Here is a 20,744-nt window from a genome sequence, read left to right as displayed (position 1 = left end):
ATCTTAAAATATTTGCTAAGAAGGTGAAAATCTGGCCTTTATGTCAAATCTCCCAATTTTTATTTATTTATTTTTTTTGAGATGGAGTCTTGCTCTGTTGCCAGGCTGGGGTGCAGTGGTGCGATCTCAGCTCACTGCAACCTCTGCCACCTGGGTTCAAGCAGTTCTCCTGCCTCACCGAGTAGCTGGGACTACAGGCACACGCCACCATGCCCGGCTAATTTTTGTATTTTTAGTAGAGACGGGATTTCACCATGTTGGCCAGGATGGTCTTGATCTCTTGATCTCATGATCCACCTGCATCCGTCTCCCAGAGTGCCGGGATTACAGGCGTGAGCCACAGCGCCCAGCCGAAATCACCCAATTTTAAAATACTGATTCAAAACCAAAAATTCCACCATGTACGCCTAACAGAACTTGTTAGGTAGAAGTTGGGGGAGGCCATCAGTTTGTGATCCCTCTTGTAAATGAGGATGATACCTACTTGGCACAAAACATCTGTCTCTGTGGAACTAACTAGATGGTCCTAGGTACATAAAGTTAATTTTCATATCTAAAATGAATTTTTAAAAAGTTAGTCAATCTTATGTTACTTAAGAGAATGGCATAAATCAAACAAATCATTAAAAAACCCTTTATTTCATTATTCATTTTTAACTCTTCATTCAAAACTGCTAAAAAGCAGTATTCTATTAATGTAGAGTGGATATTTCTCTCTACTGGTTTTCAGGTCATCCTCTCATAGAAGTAGCAGAACTGTGGCCAAATGACTGTCAAATCAATCAATTCAAGAGTAAACAGGTGCTTAAATACTTCCTGAAAAACATATTGGACACATTCATTTAAGTTTAAATATAGCCTTTCTCCCAAGAAGCTGAGAAAGGTTTATACTTTGTTCTCAAAATATTTTTGTCAAGTAACTAAATACTTCTGTATATTAATGGAGAAAGATTGATATTTCCATTGAACAGGTGGAACATTATTAAAAGATTAGTTACTGGTTCCCAAGCTGTGGCCTGAACAGAATTAAAAATGTTGATACTTTTTCTAATAGAACATTGATTAAAATCAAAAGCTGCTGAGAAAAGAAACCCTCAAATTCCCCTGGACCATTTAACCTTGGCTAATACCCTGACACGTACAATCTTAGAGGATCCACACACACAAAAGTCCGATTCAGTAACCACACACAGTAACCATGCACTCACTGTGCTTTATTTGTCTGATTCGATTGAGCTCCTGGCAGGGTGTCTGGCACAAAGCAGGGTTCTCAATGTCTGTGTCACAGAGTCCATTTACTGCGGATGTCTAGAATGCTGTGATTGTGTCAGAGGAAAGAGCCAGGGATTCCTAAAATCTCCAAACCATCTTGCCTTTGGATGTATTTTCATGCAGGACTCAGTCACTACATGTCTATGCTGGCGCTTTTTCCACCTTTCAATTTTTATGTTATTTTACATACACTTTGGACAGGTTTTGCACAGCTTGGATAAGATTACGTGCCTTGCCAAGATAGAGGCTCTGCCATAAATGGAAACAAATGAGAAATCAAATCACAGATTAAGAGTTTTTGCAGCCATGAAATATTATCTTTTACTGCTTGTAGCTCTTTGCCACTTTCAGACCTTCCATATGACAACCACTGGTGAGTCAAGGTGGCTGGAGCATCGCACACTGCTTAGATAGAGCTCTAGCAGAATGGCAGTGAGACCTTTCCCAGGTGATTGCACCCACATAGAAAGTGGAGATCTGGGTGACTTTAAAGGAGACTGGTTATATTTAATAATGTATCTATTTAATTTGGGGTCCCTTTAGCTAACTAAGGCAGTATTGTGTTGTTAATGAGGACAAATTTCCCTAATATGTGTTTTTTGTTAACACTACATTTTTCCCTATAAAATTTTATAGACATGCCTCTTTCCTCTTTAGATTTGGATGTTTTACTAGCTAATAAGACCAAGTGACTAGTAAACCTTTCTGGTAACTGTCAGAAGCTCTTAAATTCATATTGTAGTTATAAAAATGGAGCTCTTTACAGGAGATCCTGTGTGAAGGCTAAAAGAAGAGGCTACAGTGGAATTTTCCCTCAGTCTCTGCACAGACTCTTGTCGGCAGTAATTCTCTTGTTTTATGTTCCCTCAGACAATACTTACTTCTCTGTGTATCCCAGATATAGTTGTTCAGAACTTCTCCCAGCAGGTACAGGAAGTTCATTAAGATGGTTGTAGACCCAAAGAAGATGATTCTGGCTCCTGGGCCAATGTGTTCCAGGAAAGGGTACACCCACATGCCAGTTACATGATGCACCCAGCACACCCTGCAAAGGAATCGGAAAGGAGACAAGGACAGGAGTCACTCTTATGGCAGGCATCAAAGCTGCTGTGATGCAAATATATACTCCCTCACTCTCATCATGCTTCAGCATTTGCCAGTCTCAAGTTCGCTTCTGATACTCAGCAGCTACCAGAAATTTGGTTGTTGTTTTATTTTACTTTTTATTCTTAAGTAATTATAGACTCACAGAAGAAGCACAACACACTCACCTTCCCCTCATGCTAACATCTTGTATAATCCTGGGACAATTAACTAAAATTAAAAAATTAACATTGATATGACAGTACTAAATGATAGGCTTTATTCAGAATTTCCCAGTGTTCCTGTGAACCTCCTTTCTCTGTTCCAGGATCCAATCCAGGACCCCATGTGGTCTTCAGTCGTCACATCTCAGTCTCATACTCTGGCAGTTCCTCAGTCTCTCCTTGTCTTTGATGACATTTGAAGGGCATTTGAAGTTGTTGACTTTATTAACACTGTTCAACAATCTTTTAAATCTCTTCTTTACAGAAAGAGACAATATGGCGTTGGGCAACCACAAGAGAATAAGACCTAGGTGAGTGTGTGCCACATACCTTGCCATATGGCCTTCCAACTAGACACCAACACTCCTGCCATATGGTGGCACAACCATGCACACCCTAGCAGGTACCAGCTTCCCACTCCTCTGATCTTCAGATGTGACACTGATTTCATTTTTTTCCTATTTTACTTACTTAATCATTCTCTTTGTGTTCCAGAAATATTTTTGACTCAGTGGGAATAGTAACATCATGAATTGCCACCGCTTTCAAAAGTTTAGTTAGAATATCGGCTCCCTTAGCTTGGATCCTGACATGACTGCTTACAGCTGTTTTCCAAACATTCTTGAGTTCATTCCTTTATAAACTGTTGGTAATTATGAAGACTAAATAAAATACAGATAACTCGATTGCATTGGGAATAAAGATGACTTTTCATACTCATGTGTTCTGAGGTCATTTTCCTTATCCATGGCTTCACTCTAAGTAGCTTATCTACACATAAACATTACTGGCAGGGCGCAGTGGCTCATGCCTGTAATCTCAGCACTTTAGGAGGCTGAGGAGGGTGGATCACCTGAGGTCAGGAGTTCAAGACCAGCCTGGCCAATGTGGCGAAATCCTGTCTCTACTAAAAATACAAAAATTAGCCGGGCATGGTGGTGCGCGCCTGTAATCCCAGCTACTCGGGAGGCTGAGGCACAAGCATCACTTGACCCTGGGAGGCAGAGGTTGCAATGAGCTGAGATCACGCCACTACACTCCAGCCTAGGTGACAAAGTGAGACTTGGTCTCAAAAATAATAATAATAATAAACATTACCTACACATGTACCTCATTTTTGGCAGGAAACCTGGGAATCTATACCTGAGAACCTGCATTATCAATGAGGGTGATACCCTCCCTTCTCTTGCAGGTGAAAATTCATTCTGGGGTTGGTGGTAAAACAATTTTACACTATTTATGTAGAAAGCACAGATATACACACACATATATATACACACACAGATGTACATATATGCATAGAGAAACACATCAATAGGTGAACAAATAATCAAATGTGGTATATCCATGCAATGGAATATTACTCAGCCATAAAGAGGAGTAAAATGTTGATACATGCTACAACATGGATGGACCTTGAAAACATTATGCTAAGCAAAATAAGCCAGACACAGGTCACATATTGTATGTGATTCCACTTACATGAGGTACCTAGAATAGGCAATTTCATGGAGACAGAAAGCATGGTATCTGTCAGTTACCAGGGGCTCGGGGGAGTGGGGAATAGGGAGTTATTGTTTAATGGGAACAGAGTTTATGTAGGGGATGATGAGAAAATTTTGGGTATAGATACTGGTGATGGTTACACAATGTTGTAAATACATTTAAGGACATTAAATAGTATACTTGCAAATAGCTAAAATGATAAATATTATATTATATATTTTAGCACAATAAAAAATGTTCCTGTGGTGGAAATTAGGAAAAAAAATATGTCTACAAAGGTTCCTTGGTAGATGGAAGCAGTAATGAAAGAAAGCTTGAGGAACAATCTTACAGCAAAGAGGCATTCTCTAGGTCTGTCCAGGTCAGCCTGAATCACTGTCCAAATGAAAATATTTGCATCAAAAAAAGAGGCCATATTCGTCCAAAGATTCTGTTAGAAAAGCTGAAGCAGTTGTGAGAATCAGCAGAAATTAAATGGTTAGAACTATCCTGTGGGATTCCGAGAAGTCATATTCTTTGTCCATAAATTAGAAGCAGTTTCATCATTCTGACATTGTCTTAAATAATGTAAGGAAGGTGCTGTGTACCCATCAAGTGGTTTATTAATTTCCATGGAGAGAATATGCAATATTCCCCCAATTTAATACCATTTAGCTGTAGTTGATGTTGCAAATCAACTTATAAAATTTTAATCAGTCTGTGCTACAGGGTGTTTGCGCTGGAGCAGCTGGATGGATCTGGATTAAATGTGAGTCAGGCCATGCCACTGTTCTGCTCAAAACTTGCTTCCTCTCCTACTCAGAGTAAAAGCCAGAGTCCCTAGATGGTTCTTGAAAGCCCTACCCAACACTCTTCTGATTTAATCTCCTGTTATTCTCCCCATCGTTCCCTGCCACTCCAGCCCATTGACTCCTTGGTGTTCCTCGAACACTCTAAGCTCTCTCTGTCTCCGAGCTTTTGTATTTTTCCCCTGCCTGGGACAATACTCCTCACCACCCCCACAGCACCTCCCTGGACTCCTTTGTGTCCTTCAGGTTTTCATTCAAATGTCATCTTTCCAGTGATGTCTCCCCTGGCCACTGCATCTAAAAATTGCAACTTCTATCCTCAAAATGTCTGTTCTCGCTCCCTTTATTTTTTCTCCCAGCCATATAATATACTCTACTTATTTTTATTTGTCTGTTTATTATCTGTTCAATGAGCAAAGGAATTTTGTGCAATTATGTTCATTGCTCTATTCTGTGGTTCTTGGAGCAGTATCTGGCGAGTATGCACTCAATAACTATTTGTTGAATTAATAACCTAATTAAGGAATATAAACAGCAACATCCATTTATTGAGCCATTACTATAGTGCAGACACTTCGCCAATAACTTACAAATTTTTTTAATCTCAAAAAAATCCCTAAAATCTTTATGCTTTTTGTCACTATATTTAATTTAAGTCAGGAGTAGGGAAACCTTTTCTGTAAGGAACCAGATAGTAAATATTCCCATATGGTCTCAATCACAACTACTCAACTCTGCCATTGTAGTGCAAAAGCAACCATAGACAATATGTAAACAAGTGAGTGTGGACGTGTTCCAATAAAACTTTATTTATAGACACTGAAATTTGAATTTGATGTATTTTCACATCATGAAATATTCATCTTTTGATTTTTTCAACTATTTAAAAATGTAAAAACCATTCTTAGCTTTTGAGTCATAAAACAAACAAACAAAAATCCAGGTGGTGGGCTGGATTTGGCACATGGGCTGTCATCTGCTGACTACTCGTTTAAGTAGTTTTTTGTATTTCACAAAGCTCCTTCAGCACACTATGTCATCTAGTCTTCTCAGCAATTATAGATATAGCATGGCATTCTCATTGTACTATTGTATGAATCAGAGCTTATGGGGTATAAATAAGACTATGTCAGAACTGCCAATGCAATGTGAAATTCTCAGGTTTGCAACCTACAAGGCAGAGAAGCAGACAGCTATTCTGAGTGTGGTGCTCATAAACATGATATGTAATCTCCTTTACTTTATACAACCACCCTATTAGGTATGATTATTCTCTTTAAACAGGTAAAGAAACTGAGATCAGACAAAAGAACTTATCATAAAACTGGCAAAGCTGGGAAAGAAGTGCACATCTGATTTCTTTTTTGCTGCATTGACTTGCTTCCCTAAATGAGGCATTCAATATTGTCTCCAAAATGGAATTGAGCGTTTCTTGTTTGGTTTGGTTTGGTTTTCTTAACTTGGTAGGTCATCAAACAATCTCAGATAAAGAAATCCTGTTATTTGGGGTTTCACCTGGATCAGTGTGAATGATGCATCCACTTGTCTTAACAAGTTGTTCTTTCACCATTTGTTTCCTTGATTTTTATCAGGGCTCAATTCTCTGCACAAAGATGACTCATGGCCTTGCCCATCTATCTGGAGAGTTCCTAGTTCTTGGCTGACTTTTAATTTCTCTCCTTCTAAGGTCTTCTTGTCTTAGTGCTCAAATAATGTATGCTTATGGTCATGGTACCAATTTTAATTTTAGCCTAAGAAGTCAATAACCATGATATGTGTGCATGCATATATATGCACATATTAGTATAACAAGATTTTTTGACTGTTTTATTAAATGTACCTCCAATTTCATTCACTTTAATGTACAATTTAAAAAATAACGTTTATTCATGCCTCCTATCTCAGTGCTTTGCTATTCACAAATGATACAAAGTAAACAGGTTACATGAATGAATTAAATTACACATGTACCTTGAAACCGTGTACACCTATATTGCATCAATGAAAAAAAGTAAATGAGGCAGAGCTAATTCCTGTCCTCATGGAGTACAATGTAATGAGAAATACAGATAATTAAGAATTACAAGTGTAGTCAGAATTAAGAAAGGGTAAGTGTAGGGGTGCCATGGGTACACAGGGATTAGTCCCCAACTTTTTTTAAACCTCCCACTTGCCTTTAGTCTTTCTTATTTATTTATTTATTTATTATTATTATTATACTTTAAGTTCTAGGGTACATGTGCATAACGTGCAGGTTTGTTACATATGTATACTTGTGCCATGTTGGTGTGCTGCACCCGCCTTTAGTCTTTCTTTCTCTTGTGTATTTAACTTTCTTTCAAATTGGTGTTTTTCATAGCTGATGAATGTGTTCAAATGCCTCTCATTAAAGCACAACCAAAAGTTCCCAAATATTTCACAAGTACTACTCAGGTCTCTCCTCTTCAAAGGCAAACTTCTCTAATAAGTGGTCCAGATTCACTGACACCCTATCTGTACATTGTACTCACTTTCACCCACAGCAGTCTGGTGTCTCTTCTTGCTATTCGACCAAAAGATACTGGTCTTTGACATCAGCTTCTCCTGGTTTTCCTCCTACCACTTGGCTATTCCTCTTCCCTTTGTCAGTGCACCCTTCACTACCCTACCACTAATTTTTGGATTTGCTTAAATCTTGGTTTCCAGACTGTTTTCTCTTATACATTCTCAGTTGATGAGTTCATTCAGGGCTATGGCATCATGTTCACTATCTATACACAGGTATTTTACAAACTGATATCCTAACCCAGATCTCTCCTCTATTCTAGGCAGTTTATCAAACTGTTCTTAAGACATCTCATTTTGCTCATCTTAAGCAGACAGTACTATGACTCATTCAGTTTTGTAACTCAAACATCGCAAGTCATCCTTGATACTTCCCTCTCTTTCATAGCGTTTAGTTAATCCATTATTATTATTATATTATTTTACAATTTTATAACTTTATTTGATGTATTTGATGATCAGCAGTTAGTTCTCATCCACATTGACTGTCTGTAGATTTTTTAAAGTGGTAACAGGTACATAGGTAATGGAAGTATAGAACTTATCTGGTGAATCTTCATCCTCAGAACATTTTCTAGACAACCACACATGGACACAGTATGGGACATTCCTTATTCCTTTGGCCCAGACAGTTTTGTTGGGCCTGGTATCAATGCACACATCTGGAGTTCCCATCTCCTTCGTGGCAAATTTCCAGATCTCTTTGAGTGCCCAAGGGGCAGACTTCTTGAAGCCCACTCCATGGACGTGCTTGTGAATGTTGATGGTGTATCATCAATGAGGTCACCACCTTGTTAATGGCAGAATGGCCCTTTTTGTCTCACCACCCTTCTTTGTGAGAGCCATTCTGCCAGGCCCAAGTTGGAAAGGAAGAGTGTGAGTAACTGTCCAATCCATTATCTTGTCTTATCAAGGTTACCCCCTACATCTCTCTAATATGTTGATTTTTTCCCACGTGCATCACCAGCATCTTAATTTGTGTTAGAAGCATTTCTGTTTGGAGGACTGTGATAGTTCCTAATTTGTCTCTACATCTATTTTTTCCCCCTTCCATGTCATTCTCACTGCTGCCAGAGTGATGTTTCCAAACCAGAATTATGAACACACCATATCCCTGCTTTCAACATGTCAAAGGCCTCCCACTGGTTTTTTGTTAGAGACTCAAAGTTTTAACAAAGTCTAGAGTGCTCTTCATAGAGTGGCTTCTATCTGTCTCTTTGGCTCCATCTCATATCTTGCTCCTGTTCCTCTTTGCATTCCTGTCACACTGGCTTTCATTTGGTTCCTGGATCTTGTCATGTTCCCTCCTGCAATGTGGGTTTTCATATATTCTTCTTTCTGCCTGTACTGTTAGTTAGCCACCCCTTAGACTAATTAGGTTATATGTATCCTTTCTATATTAGCTCGACTGGTACAATTGATCAATTATCACCTACTCAGGTAAAGTCTCCCCTGATCTATCAGATTAGGACAGATTTTTGTAAGTTCTTACAGAACTAGGGCTTAAATTTGAATATCTTTATTTAAATAATATGTTTCTCCCCCTCTACAGTGTAAGTTCTGTGGGGTGAGGCATTGTGTTTATTTTTACCTCTCCTTGGATCCTCAGCACTTATCAGAATGCCTGTCACACACTAGAAGAATGAATGAATGAATAAAGTAGCATTTAAACTGTGATAGAAAGGATAAGAATTCATTGAGTAAAGATAGGAGGGAAGAACTTTCTAGCCAAAAAAAAGGGCATGTCTAAAGAACCGAGAACAAGAAGATGAGAACACTTTTGTTGTGATTAAGGAAGAGAGGGCAGAAGGATCAGGCAGGTACCAAAACATGGGTTGATTTTTAATCCATGGTAAGAATTGTAGACTCCAGCCTAGTGTGCAAATAGAAAGTCTTTGAAGATATGAAATAAATCTGAAATAGCTCAGATTGAACTGAACCAATCGTATCAGAAATGATAGTGGCTAGGAGAGGAACAACAGCACTGGCAATGAAAATTAGCCAAAAGATTTAAGAACACTTAGATCAGTGCCTCTCAAACTGTTGAGTTATGAGTGTGGCATGCTGGAGATTGTCATGAGAACTGGTTGTTAAATCTTTAGGTGGTTTGCAAGCTGGTTGGTTGGTACCTTGAATTCAACCATGGTGGGAGTATTCACACCAAGGATATGGGCAAATGCTACACATTAGGTATTCCCTCCCTTGCCTCCAGAAGAGCTAACTGGTTGTTAAACATTTGATAGTAACTCACTGGTTACTAGCATTTTGAAACAGTAACAGATGTCAACAGAAGAGAAAATATTACACGGCCTTGCATATAATGATGATAAGAATTATTTTGTGAAACTTCTATTTCAGTTATGTGTGTTTTAGTTTACAGTAAAAGAAATTTGACAGGCACTGATTTAACAAATAGAATTAAGATAACATGGTGATTGATTAGATTTAGGCAGTGAGGGAACCGAGATGAGTTAAGGATTAATCACAGATTCCTGACTTGATTAGTAGGGTGGAAACAGTTGCCATTTCCTGAGAGAGGGAATGCTATAAGGGAGACTGTTTGAAGGGATGATGAGTTCAGTCTGGACATGTTGAGTTTGAGGTACCTGTAAAATATCCAAGGGGAGATGTTTTGAAGGCAGTCAGTTGTATGGATTTGGACTTTGAAGAAAGGACTTATTTGGCAATACAGGTATCAAGTTCATTGGCAAAATAAAAGAAGATCATGGTTGAAACTATCAGGACAGACTGAGACCCAGGAAGAGTAGAGGGTCTGAAGGAAGTGGGCCCATGAAAGGTCCTTGGAAAAGGTTAAGATTTAAGTGATAAGGTCAAGGAGGATGTGCCTAAAAAGGACATCAAGAAAGATGGGCTAGTCACAGGGAAGCAAAATAGAAAACTGTGATGTTGTAAAGCCAAGGGACAAGTGGTTCAAAGATAGACAGCATCTATTAGCACAAGGTCTTCATTGACAATTATTAGAAAAGTGCCTTTCCACCAATAAAGTGGAAGGGAAAACATTTTCAGATTCCAAGTGGTATGTACAACATTCAAATCTACTTTGGATGTTGACTGAGTATAAATGATATATAGTCAGTTCAAAAAATGACATTGTCAAGCTCATGGCTCTTTTTGCTACATGGCCAAATTTCATCCTATTCTGTCATGAGTTGGGGTGGTCACTGGAGCCCTTGAGGAGTGCAGTGAGGTCGATATGTCATCCCTTTCTCTTCTAGCTATGCCACCTTTCTATTTTTGAGATTATTTTAAAGAGGATTTAAAAACTTTCTCTATTATTCACATTTAGATAAGGAATTAGGTTGTTTGAGATCTAGGCTATTAGCACCGAAGACACAGACTCATATGGCAATAAGAGCTAATTAACTAACCACACTGAATGGACATGTGCTAAAGGTTATATGAGCAGCTCTTTGGAGAAGGTATTGTATTACTACCATTTTACAGATGAGGACACTGAGGCCTAGAGAGATTAAGTGGAGAATCTGAGATACACACTTCAGCAGTTTAGTGTTCAGCCTGGATGCCAGGCTCCTGTACTGCTCTGAAGGCTAGATGGCGATGGATGGGGACAGGGCTCTGGAAAGCTTTTCTTTTAATGTTTTGCTCAGAACCAAAAAATGATCTAAGTATAAAATCTCCCTGTAAAGTTTTTCTTTTTCCCACTGACTATAAAAGTAATTCATGCTCATTATAGAAAATGTGTGAGATACAGAAATGTTGCAAGATGCAAGATAAATCACTGTGGGTGAAGTTTTAACACAAGACTAAGTGTCTTATAAAACGCAGAGCTCAGAATTTTACAACTTCCCCTGAGGAGGGGCAAGAAACGCTGCAGACATAAAGTAATAAACACTTCCTTCAGAGAAGGCACTGACTTACCTCTTAAGAAACAGTTACATCACATGTGCATTTAACCTACTGGAATTTACTGCACAGCTTGGCAGGCAATGAGCATGTGCCCCAGGGTGAGATAAGATATGGGATGTGCATCAGCTTCTCACCCAGTAGGTTTCTGTGAGCCTCTCATGGTACCTCCAACCTGAAGCTCCTGAAGGACTTTTCAAGGACAGGTTTGACTTTTGGCTCAAATGCTGATTTTAGACCTGGCCCTCTCTTGAGAGCTAATGGTCTAATTTTAGAACCATTCTATAGGTCCCTTGGACCATTGCCCGAATATTGATTGCATGGAGACTGCTTCTTGCTCCATTTTAAAAAATCTGAAATTCTGCTGCAGTTTCCTAGAGTTCATGCACTCATTCATTTATTCAATGAATGTTTCTTGAGTCTTCACTCTGTGTCAGGGGGGTGAGCAGCAGTGGGGATTGCGTGGCTGTGAGGGGCTCACGGTGTGTGTGGGGGTCTGCTGAGATTCCTGATGAACAGCCTGTAGGTCTCAGAAATAGGACAAAGGACATCAGCTTAGATGGAAACAGAGCTCAAAATGGTCTCCTCAGTGAAGTGTATGGTAAAGCCAAAAAATTAATGCATCCATTCACAGGTAAATATCAAATAGAAGGAGCCAATCCGAAATGATATTGAAATAATCTCTAACTCAGTTACAAGTATCATTGTAGAAGTCCATTTTTGACATTCAGAGGGTTTAACAGTATTTTTCAAGGCAATATTTTAAGGCATAATCATAGTTTAATATTCATCAAAGCTGTCCCAATTCTTTTCAGTGGAGCTAGCCCAAATGTACAGAATCTGGGAGGCATCCACATATGGGGCAGGCTTATGCATTTGTATTCTGTGCAGTTACACAGGGTGTTGTGCTCAGAAGGGGATCACACTTGTTTTAAGGATCTGCTGTCACCATCTTGAAAGTCTTACATCATTTTTGAACAAGAGGCTCCACATTTTTATTTTGCACTGGGCGTCACAAATTTAACTGGTCCTGCCTATGCAGTTATGTCATCTATATTTGGGATCAACTCTGAGCTCATCCACAAATTTGTTAGTTCACCTTGGATACTATCCACTGAGCCTCAGCTTCCCTTTTGGTAAAGTGCTATAAACCATACTGCCTACCCTAGAGATGTGGTCATCAGATAATGTAGTTTTTGGCATAGTCAACTTATGTTAGATTAAAAAAAAAAAGCAAACAGAACAAACAAACAAAAACTTTCCACTGCTTCTCCTTATGCAGAAATATATAATGTTTTTCTGTACTTCTTACATGCAAGAATGTTTTCAAGGTTACAAGTCCCTCCGCCCATCCCTGGGGAAAGAGGCAAATTGTGAATGCCTCCCAGAACGAATTCCTGTAATGAGGTAATGTGCTTTCTTCCTGATTCTAAATCACAAATATCAGAGTGATTAATCCATAAAGGAGGCCAATAATCCACTTCAGAACATTTTCCTCCAACACATCTCCTGGCACACGTCGGCAGTGATTTTAAGTGATGTGCTTCCATGCAGTCCCACTTTCTAAAGTCTACCTGGTTTTATGGTGATGTTTCCCTGGAGAGAATTCAATTCGAATTCCCCTTAATAACATTCATGACCTGTTTGCTTAACTGGAATCATTTGGAGCTACTCAAGGCACATAGATGCCAAACATTAAGTAGACACATTGAACATTGTAGGGAACGTGTTTTTTCAGAAGGGAGGCGGGGAATGTGGTTAGCAAGGCACTGTGACTGCCCAAGCAATCATCAAAATATGGCAGAACTGCTAGCTCTGGAAGGGGAGGAGGAAGAACATCTGAAATTCCACAACAGAAAAATCATAATTTTCCATATTTTGCAGAAATTATCTTCAGCGTCTCTCTCTGGCATCGTTTAAGTCCCTCCTTCCACTAGATGCTTATTTTTAGTACTGCAAACAATGTTCTGATATCCCAGCCATGATAATGTCTTCCTTGATCTCGCTCCCTCCTTGGACTACCAACCTCTCTCTCTCTCACTGAGAGGTGACAATGTGCTAGCAGCCCTCGCTCGCCCTCAGTGGCTCCTTGGCCTGGGTGTCCACTCTGGTGGCGCTTGAGGAGCCCTTCAGCCCACCGCTGCCCTGCGGGAGCCTCTCTCCAGGCGGGCGGAGGCCAGAGCCTGGCTCCCTCTGCTTGCAGGGAGGTGTGGAGGGAGAGGCGCGGGCGGGAACCGGCTGCCTGCGCACTTGCGGGCCAGCGCGAGTTCCAGGTGGGCACGCGCTTGGCGGGCCCCGCACTCGGAGCTGCCCGCCGGCCCAGCTGGCCAGGGCAGTGAGGGCCTTAGCACCCAGGCCAGCAGCTGCGGAGGGTGCGCCAAGTCCCCCAGTATTGCAGGCGCCCAAAACCTCGCAGGGCTTCAGCCGCCTCCCCGCCAGACAGGGCTCAGGACCTGCAGCCCGCCATGCCCGAGGCCCCCCACCGCCCCCGCTCCCGCCTGGCCGGAGCCTCCCTGGCCTCCCAGACCACCCCCGGCCGCTCCACAGCGGCGGGGCCCATCCACCACCCAAGGGCTGAGGAGTGCCAGGTGTGCTGCCCGGAAATGGTGGGCAACTCCCCTTGCAGGCCCTGCCTAGGATCCACTAGGTGAACCCAGCTGGGCTCCTGACTAGGGTAGGGATTTGGAGAACTTTTATGTCTAGTTGGAGGGGTGGGGGACTTGGAGAACTTTTATGTGTAGCTAAAGGTTTGTAAATGCACCAATCAGCACTTCGTGTCTAGCTCAAGGTTTGTAAATGCACCAATCAGTGCTCTGTGGCTAGCTAATCTAGTGGGGACTTGGGGAACTTTCTAGCTAAAGGATTGTAAATGCACCAATCAGCACTCTGTGTCTAGCTAAAGGATTGTAAACTCACCAATCAGCACTCTGTCAAAACGGACCAATCAGCTCTCTGTAAAATGGACCAATCAACTGTCTATAAAATGGACCAATTACCTCTCTGTAAAATAATGGGCCAATCAGCAGGATGTGGGTGGGGCCAGATAAGGGAATAAAAGCAGGCTGCGGGAGCCACCTGCTGCAACCCACTCAGGTATCCTTCAGCACAGTGGAAGCTTTATTGTTTTTCTCTTTGCAATAAATCTTGCTGCTATTGGCGCATTGGGTCTGCACTACATTTATGAGCTGTAACACTGACTGCTAAGGTCTGTGGGTTTACTCCTGAAATCAGCAAGACCACGAACCCGCCAGAATGAAGAAACTGGACACATCTGAACATCTGAAGGAACAAACTCTGGACACACCATCTTTAAGAACTGAAACACTCACTGCAAGGGTCCACGGCTTCGTTCTTGAAGTCAGTGAGACCAAGAATCCACCAACCCCGGACGCAGCATCACCAATCTTTAATAAAGAGCAAAATTCTACATCTTTCTGAACTCCTGCTGTGTGCCAGTGCCTGATGTCAAACTACAGTACAACTCTCACTGTATCTTTTGTCACATTTGTCCTCTGGGGGCTGCTTCTACCACTGTGAAATGTTTTACACATTTTTTTCAGTCAACAAATATGTATTGGTGCCTAGAAAGTGCCAGACCTGTGAATACAGCAGTCTGTAAAGATGTGATCCCTGCCCTTGTGACAGAGCTCCTAGTGTATAGCAACACAGACATTAGATGACACCGCAGTATTACACCCTCACTTGTGCAAGGGAGGGGTGGTGGTGTCAGGTTTTTTTCCCAGTTGTGTTGTAGTGTTCCCTTTTAAAGTTTATTTCAATGTTTATCAGAATGAAACCATCAAAAGTTCTAAAATTTTATACTAAAAAAGTAGAAACTCCCTGCCCCACCAACTGCCCTTTAGTTTTCTCTTCATGCCCTGTTCTGCTCCCAGACGAAGCCACATTCAACTCTTTCAGTGGTTTCTTCTAGATTTCATTTCATTTCAATTTTTTTTTTTTTTTTTTTTTTTTTTTTTAATAGAGAGTCTTGTGCGTGTCACCCAGGCTGGACGACAAGTGACCTCGCCTCACTGCAAACTTCGCCTCCCAGGTTCAAGCGATTCTCTGCCTCAGCCTCCTGAGTAGCTGGGATTACAGGTCCACACCACCACATCTGGCTAATTTTTGTATTTTTAGTAGAGACAGGGTTTCACCATGTTGGCCAGACTGGTCTTGAACTCCTGGCCTCAAGTGATCCACCGGCCTTGGCCTCCCAAAGTGCTGGGATTACAAGTGTGAGCCACTGTGCCTGGCCTAATTCATTTTTTTAAAATTGAAGTATGATTTATATACAAAAAGGTATACATAATATACACATGTTGATGAGTTTGCAGGCGAGTATAAGTCCATTGAAACCATCACCATAAACAGTGCCATAAACATAACCATCACCTGTAAAACCTTTGTCTCTCCGTTTTTTTGGTGATACAAACATTTAACGTAAGATCTACTCGCTTAAGTTTTAAGTACACACTAGAATATTGTTAATTATGGCTTTTATGCTGTATAGTAGATCTCAAGGACTTACCTTGTATAATTGAAATGTACCCTTTGACCAACACCTCCTTGAGTCCCTTCCCAGCCCCAGGTAACCACCGTTCTACTCTCTGCTTCTATGTCTTTGGCTATTTTATATTCTTGATATGGGATCATGTAGTCTGGTTTATTTCACTTAGAATAATGTCATTTCAGCCGAATCCACATTTTAGCAAATGGAAGGATTTATTCCTTTTTAAGGGCTTAATAATATTCCATTCTATGTATATACACCTTTTATTTATCACTCATTTCTCATTGGACATTTAGGTTGTTTCCATGTCTTTACCACAGTGAATAATGCTGCAAAAACATGGGAATGCTGATGCCTCTTTGAGACCCTGATTGCAACTCTTTTGGATATATACCTAGAATCCTGGATCATATGGTAGTTCTGTTTTCTGCTTTTGAGGATCCTCCATACTGTTTTCCATAGTGGCTGCACCAATTAACATTCCCATCAACAGTGTACAAGGGTTTCCTTTTGTCCACATCCTTGCATACACTCATCCTTTTTTTTTTTTTTTAAATAGCCATTTTAACTTGTGTGAGGTGATATCTTATTGTAGCTTTAATTTGCATTTCCCTAATGATTAGTGAAGGTGAGCACCTTTTTGTATGTTTACTGGCCATATGCATGTGTCTTTTTTGAAGAAATGTCATTTCAAGTCGTTTGACCTTTTTTTTAAAAATCAGGTTATTTTTGTTTTTTTGCTATTGCATTGGATGATTTCCTTAGAGATTTTAGATATTAATTCTTTATAAGATATAATTTACAAATACTTTCTCCCATGCCAGGGGTTGCCTGTTCACTTTGTTGATTTGTTTTGCTATGCAGAAGCTTTTTAATTTGATGCAGTCTCATTTGTCTATTATTGCTTTTGTTGCTTGTTTTTTTGGCATATAACGTTCATAATAATCCCTTAAAATCTTTTCATTTTATTGCTTCAGTTGTAATGTTTCCTCTTTCATGTCTGATTTTATTTATTTGAGTCTTCTCTTTTTAAAAAGGTAATCTAGTTAGGGGCTTGTTGATATTGTTTATCTTTTCAAAAAAATCAACCCTTAGCTTAGTTGTTATCTTCTTTTAACAATTATTATTATTTTTCATTTCAATCATTTTTGAGGAGTAGGTGGTATTTAATTACATGGATAAGTTTTTTTGTGGTGATTTCTAAGATTTTGTTGTATCGATCACCCGAGCAGTGCGCATTGTACTCAATGTGTAGTTTTTTATTCCTCATTCCCCTAAATACTCTCCCTGGCGTCCCCAAAGTCCACTGTATCATTCTTATGCCTTTGTGTCCTCATAGCTTAGCTCCCACTTACGAGTGAGAACATATGATGTTTGGTTTTCCATTCCTGCATTACTTCACTTAGAATAATGGTCTACCATTCCATCTAAGTTGCTGTGAATGCCATTATTTCATTCCTTTTTATGGCTGAGTAGTATTCCATGGTGTATATATACCAAATTTTCTTTATCCACTTGTTGATTGATGGCATTTAGGCTGGTTTCATATTTTTGCAGTTGTGAATTGTGCTGCTATAAACATGCACGTGCAAGTGTCTTTTTCATACAATGACTTCTTTTCCTCTGGGTAGATACCCAGGAGTGGGATTGCTGGATCAAATGGTAGACCTACTTTTAGTTCTTTAAAATAATCTCCACAAGGTTTTCCATAGTGGTTGTACTAGTTTACATTCCCATCAGCAGTGTAAAGGTGTTCGTTTTTCACCACATCCATGCCAACATCTATTATTTTTTATTTTTTGATTATGGCCATTCTTGCATGAGTAAGGTGGTATCACATTTGGTTTTGATTTTCATTTCCCTGATCATTAGTGATGTTGAGCATTTTTTCATGTTTGTTGGTCATTTGTATATCTTAATTTGAGCATTGTCTATCTATGTCCTTAGCCCAGGTTTTAATGGGATTAGTTTTTTTCTTGCTGATTTCTTTGAGTTTCTTGTAGATTCTGTATATTAGTCCTTTGTCAGATGTATAGATTCTGAAGATTTTCTCCCACTCTGTTGGCTGGCTGTTTACTCTGCTGATTGTTTCTTTTGCTGTACAGAAGCTTTTCAGTTTAAGTTCCATCTATTTATCTTTGTTTTTGTTGCATTTGCTTTTGGGTTCTTGGTGATGAAGTCTTTGCCTAAGCCAGTATCTAGAAGGATTTTTTTTTTTTATGTTTTCTTCTAAAATTTTTATGGTTTCAGGTCTTGGATTTAAGTCTTTGATCCATCTTGAGTTAATTTCTGTATAAGTTGAGAGATGAGGATCCAGTTTCATTCTTCTACATGTAGCTTGCCAATTATCCCAGCACCATTTGTTGAATAGGGTGCTCTTCCCCCCTTTGTGTTTTTGATTGCTTTATTGAAGATCAGTGGCTGTAAGTATTTGGCTTTATTTCTGGGATCTCCATTCTGTTCCATTGGTCCATGTGCCTGTTTTTATACCAGTACCATGTTGTTTTGGTGACTATGGCCTTACAGTATAGTTTGAAGTCTGGTAATGTGATGCCTCCAGATTTGTTCTTTATGTTTAGTCTTGCGTTTTTTAGTTTCATATGAATTTTAGGATTGTATTTTCTAATTCTGTGAATAACGATGGTGGTATTTTGATGGAAATTGCATTAAATTTGTAGATTGCTTTTGGCAGTATGGTCATTTTCACAATATTGATTCTACCTATCCATGAGCATGGGATGTGTTTCCATTTGTTTTTGTAGTCTATAATTTCTTTCAGCAGTATTTTGGAGTTTTCCTTGTAGATGTCTTTCACCGCCTTGGTTAGTTATATTTCTAAGTATTTTATTTTATTTTTTTGCAGCTATTGTAAAAGGGGTTGAGTTCTTGATTTGATTCTCAGCTTGGTCACTGTTGGTGTATAACAAAGCTACTGATTTGTGTAGATTGATTTTGTATCCTGAAACTTTGCTGAATTCATTTATTAGTTCTAGGAGCTTTCTGGAGGAGTCTTTAGGGTTTTCTAGGCACACGATCATATCATCAGCAAACAGTGACAGTTTGACTTCCTCTATACCAATTTGGATGCCCTTTGTTTCTTTCTCTTGTCTGATTTCTCTGGCTAGGACTTCCAGTATTATGTTGACTAGAAGTAGTGAGAGTGGGCATCCTTGTCTTGTTCCAGTTCTCAGAGGGAATGTTTTCAACTTCTTCCTGTTTGGTATTATATTGGCTGTGGGTTTGTTGTAGATGGTTTTGTTACATTAAGGTATGTCCCTTCAGTGCCGACTTTGCTGAGGGTTTTAATCACAAAGCAATGCTGGATTTTGTCTAATGCTTTTTCTTCATCTATTGAGATGATCATGTGATTTTTGTTTTTAATTCTGTTTATGTGGGGTATCACATTTATTGATGTGTGTACGTTAAACCATCTTGGCATCCCTGGTATAAAACCCACTTGATCATGGTGTATTATCTTTTTGATATGCTGTTGGATTTGGTAGGCTAGTATTTTATTGAGGATTTTTGCTTCTATGTTCATCAGGGATATTGGTCTGTAGTTTTCCTTTTTTGTTGTTATGTCCATTCCTGGTTTTGGTACTAGGGTGATACTGGCTTCATAGAATGACTTAGGGAGGACTCTGCCTTTCTCTACTTTTTTGAATAGTGTCAATAGGAATGGTATCAATTATTCTTTGCATGTCTGATAGAATTCAGCTGTGAATCCACCTGGTCCTGGACTTTTTTTTGGTTGGCAATTTAAAAATTACCATTTCAGTCTCACTGCTTGTTACTGGTCTGTTCAGCATTTCTATTTGTTCCTGGTTTAATCTAGGAGGGTTGTATATTTCCAGAAATGTATCCATCTCCTCTAGGTTTTCTAATTTGTGTGCATAACAGTATTCACAGTGGCCTTGAATGAACTCTTGTATTTCTGTGGTATCAGTTGTAATATCTCCCATTTCTTTTCTAATTGAGCTTATTTGGATCTTCCCTATTCTTTTCTTGGTTAATCTCGCTAATGGTATATCAACTTTATTTATCTTTTCAAAGAACCAGCTTTTTGTTTCACTTACCTTTTGTATTTTTTTTTTGTTGTTTGTTTGTTTCAATCTCATTTAGTTCAGCTCTGACCTTTGTTACTTCTTTTCTTGTGCGGGGTTTGGGTTTGGTTTGTTCTTCTTTCTCTAGTTCCTTGAGGTGTGGTCTTAGATTGTCTCTTTGTGCTCAGAGTTTTTGATGTAGGCATTTAATACTATGAACTTTCCTCTTAGCACTGCTTTTGCTGTATCCCCTTTTACTGTCACAGATTAACAGCAGATTTCTCAGCAGAAACTTTACAAGCTAGAAGGGATTGGTGTTATATCTTTAGCCTCCTTAAACAAAACAATTATCAGCCAAAAATTTTGTTTCCAGTGAAACTAAGTTTCGTAAGTGAAACTCCCTATGGGAGAAATTGTGGGCAAAGGGGATCTTTCTTGGTACTGTGCTGTGGTAGCTTAGGGGAAGCGTAAATCTGATAGAGTGAAACTACTCATCGTATCCTTTTAAATGCAGCTTTTCTCAGACATTTTGCATCATTGGTGTGCTGCAACCTTTTTCTTGGGTTCCCTAAATCTCACAAAGGCAATCTTGTTTATGAATAGTTGCTTAATCAGTGTTTATTTGGGGGTAATGGCCAAGACTGGAGACTTCCTATTCTGCCATCTTGCTGATGTCAACCTCTTTCTAGGTTTTATACCCATATGTCTTAACAATATCTATATACTGCTATTTCTTGATTTATCAATTTTATATATCATCTGATTTCCTAAAATAAAAGATATGGCTTCAGTACTCTTACAATCCCTCCCCTTTTTTCCCCCCTATTTTTTATCAACTGTTTAGTTTTATCATATTTTGAGAAACTAAATCAGTATTCAGTACTTATGA

At 39.4% G+C, this 20,744-nt stretch overlaps 1 protein-coding gene across 4 annotated transcripts in view; it reads right to left on the bottom strand.

Annotated features, from left to right (window-relative positions):
* Positions 1–20,744, bottom strand: part of AIG1 (androgen induced 1) — a 270,247-nt gene that overhangs the window by 4,683 nt on the left and 244,820 nt on the right. For 2 of the 4 annotated variants that reach the window (XM_073022537.1, XM_008006815.3), the window contains 2 exons: positions 2,154–2,317; positions 621–816 (listed from right to left, as the gene is read on the bottom strand). In XM_073022537.1, the coding sequence (XP_072878638.1) occupies positions 783–816; positions 2,154–2,317 (198 nt within the window). In that variant the 3' untranslated portion in view covers positions 621–782. Of the gene's footprint in view, positions 1–620; positions 817–2,153; positions 2,318–20,744 lie in introns of those variants that run through there. The other 2 variants (XM_073022538.1, XM_008006812.3) reach the window with 1 other exon arrangement.

This window comes from Chlorocebus sabaeus, chromosome 13 (assembly GCF_047675955.1).
Source record: "Chlorocebus sabaeus isolate Y175 chromosome 13, mChlSab1.0.hap1, whole genome shotgun sequence".
Classification (NCBI taxonomy): Eukaryota; Metazoa; Chordata; class Mammalia; order Primates; family Cercopithecidae; genus Chlorocebus; species Chlorocebus sabaeus.
This window is presented reverse-complemented; position numbering and strand designations above follow the sequence as displayed.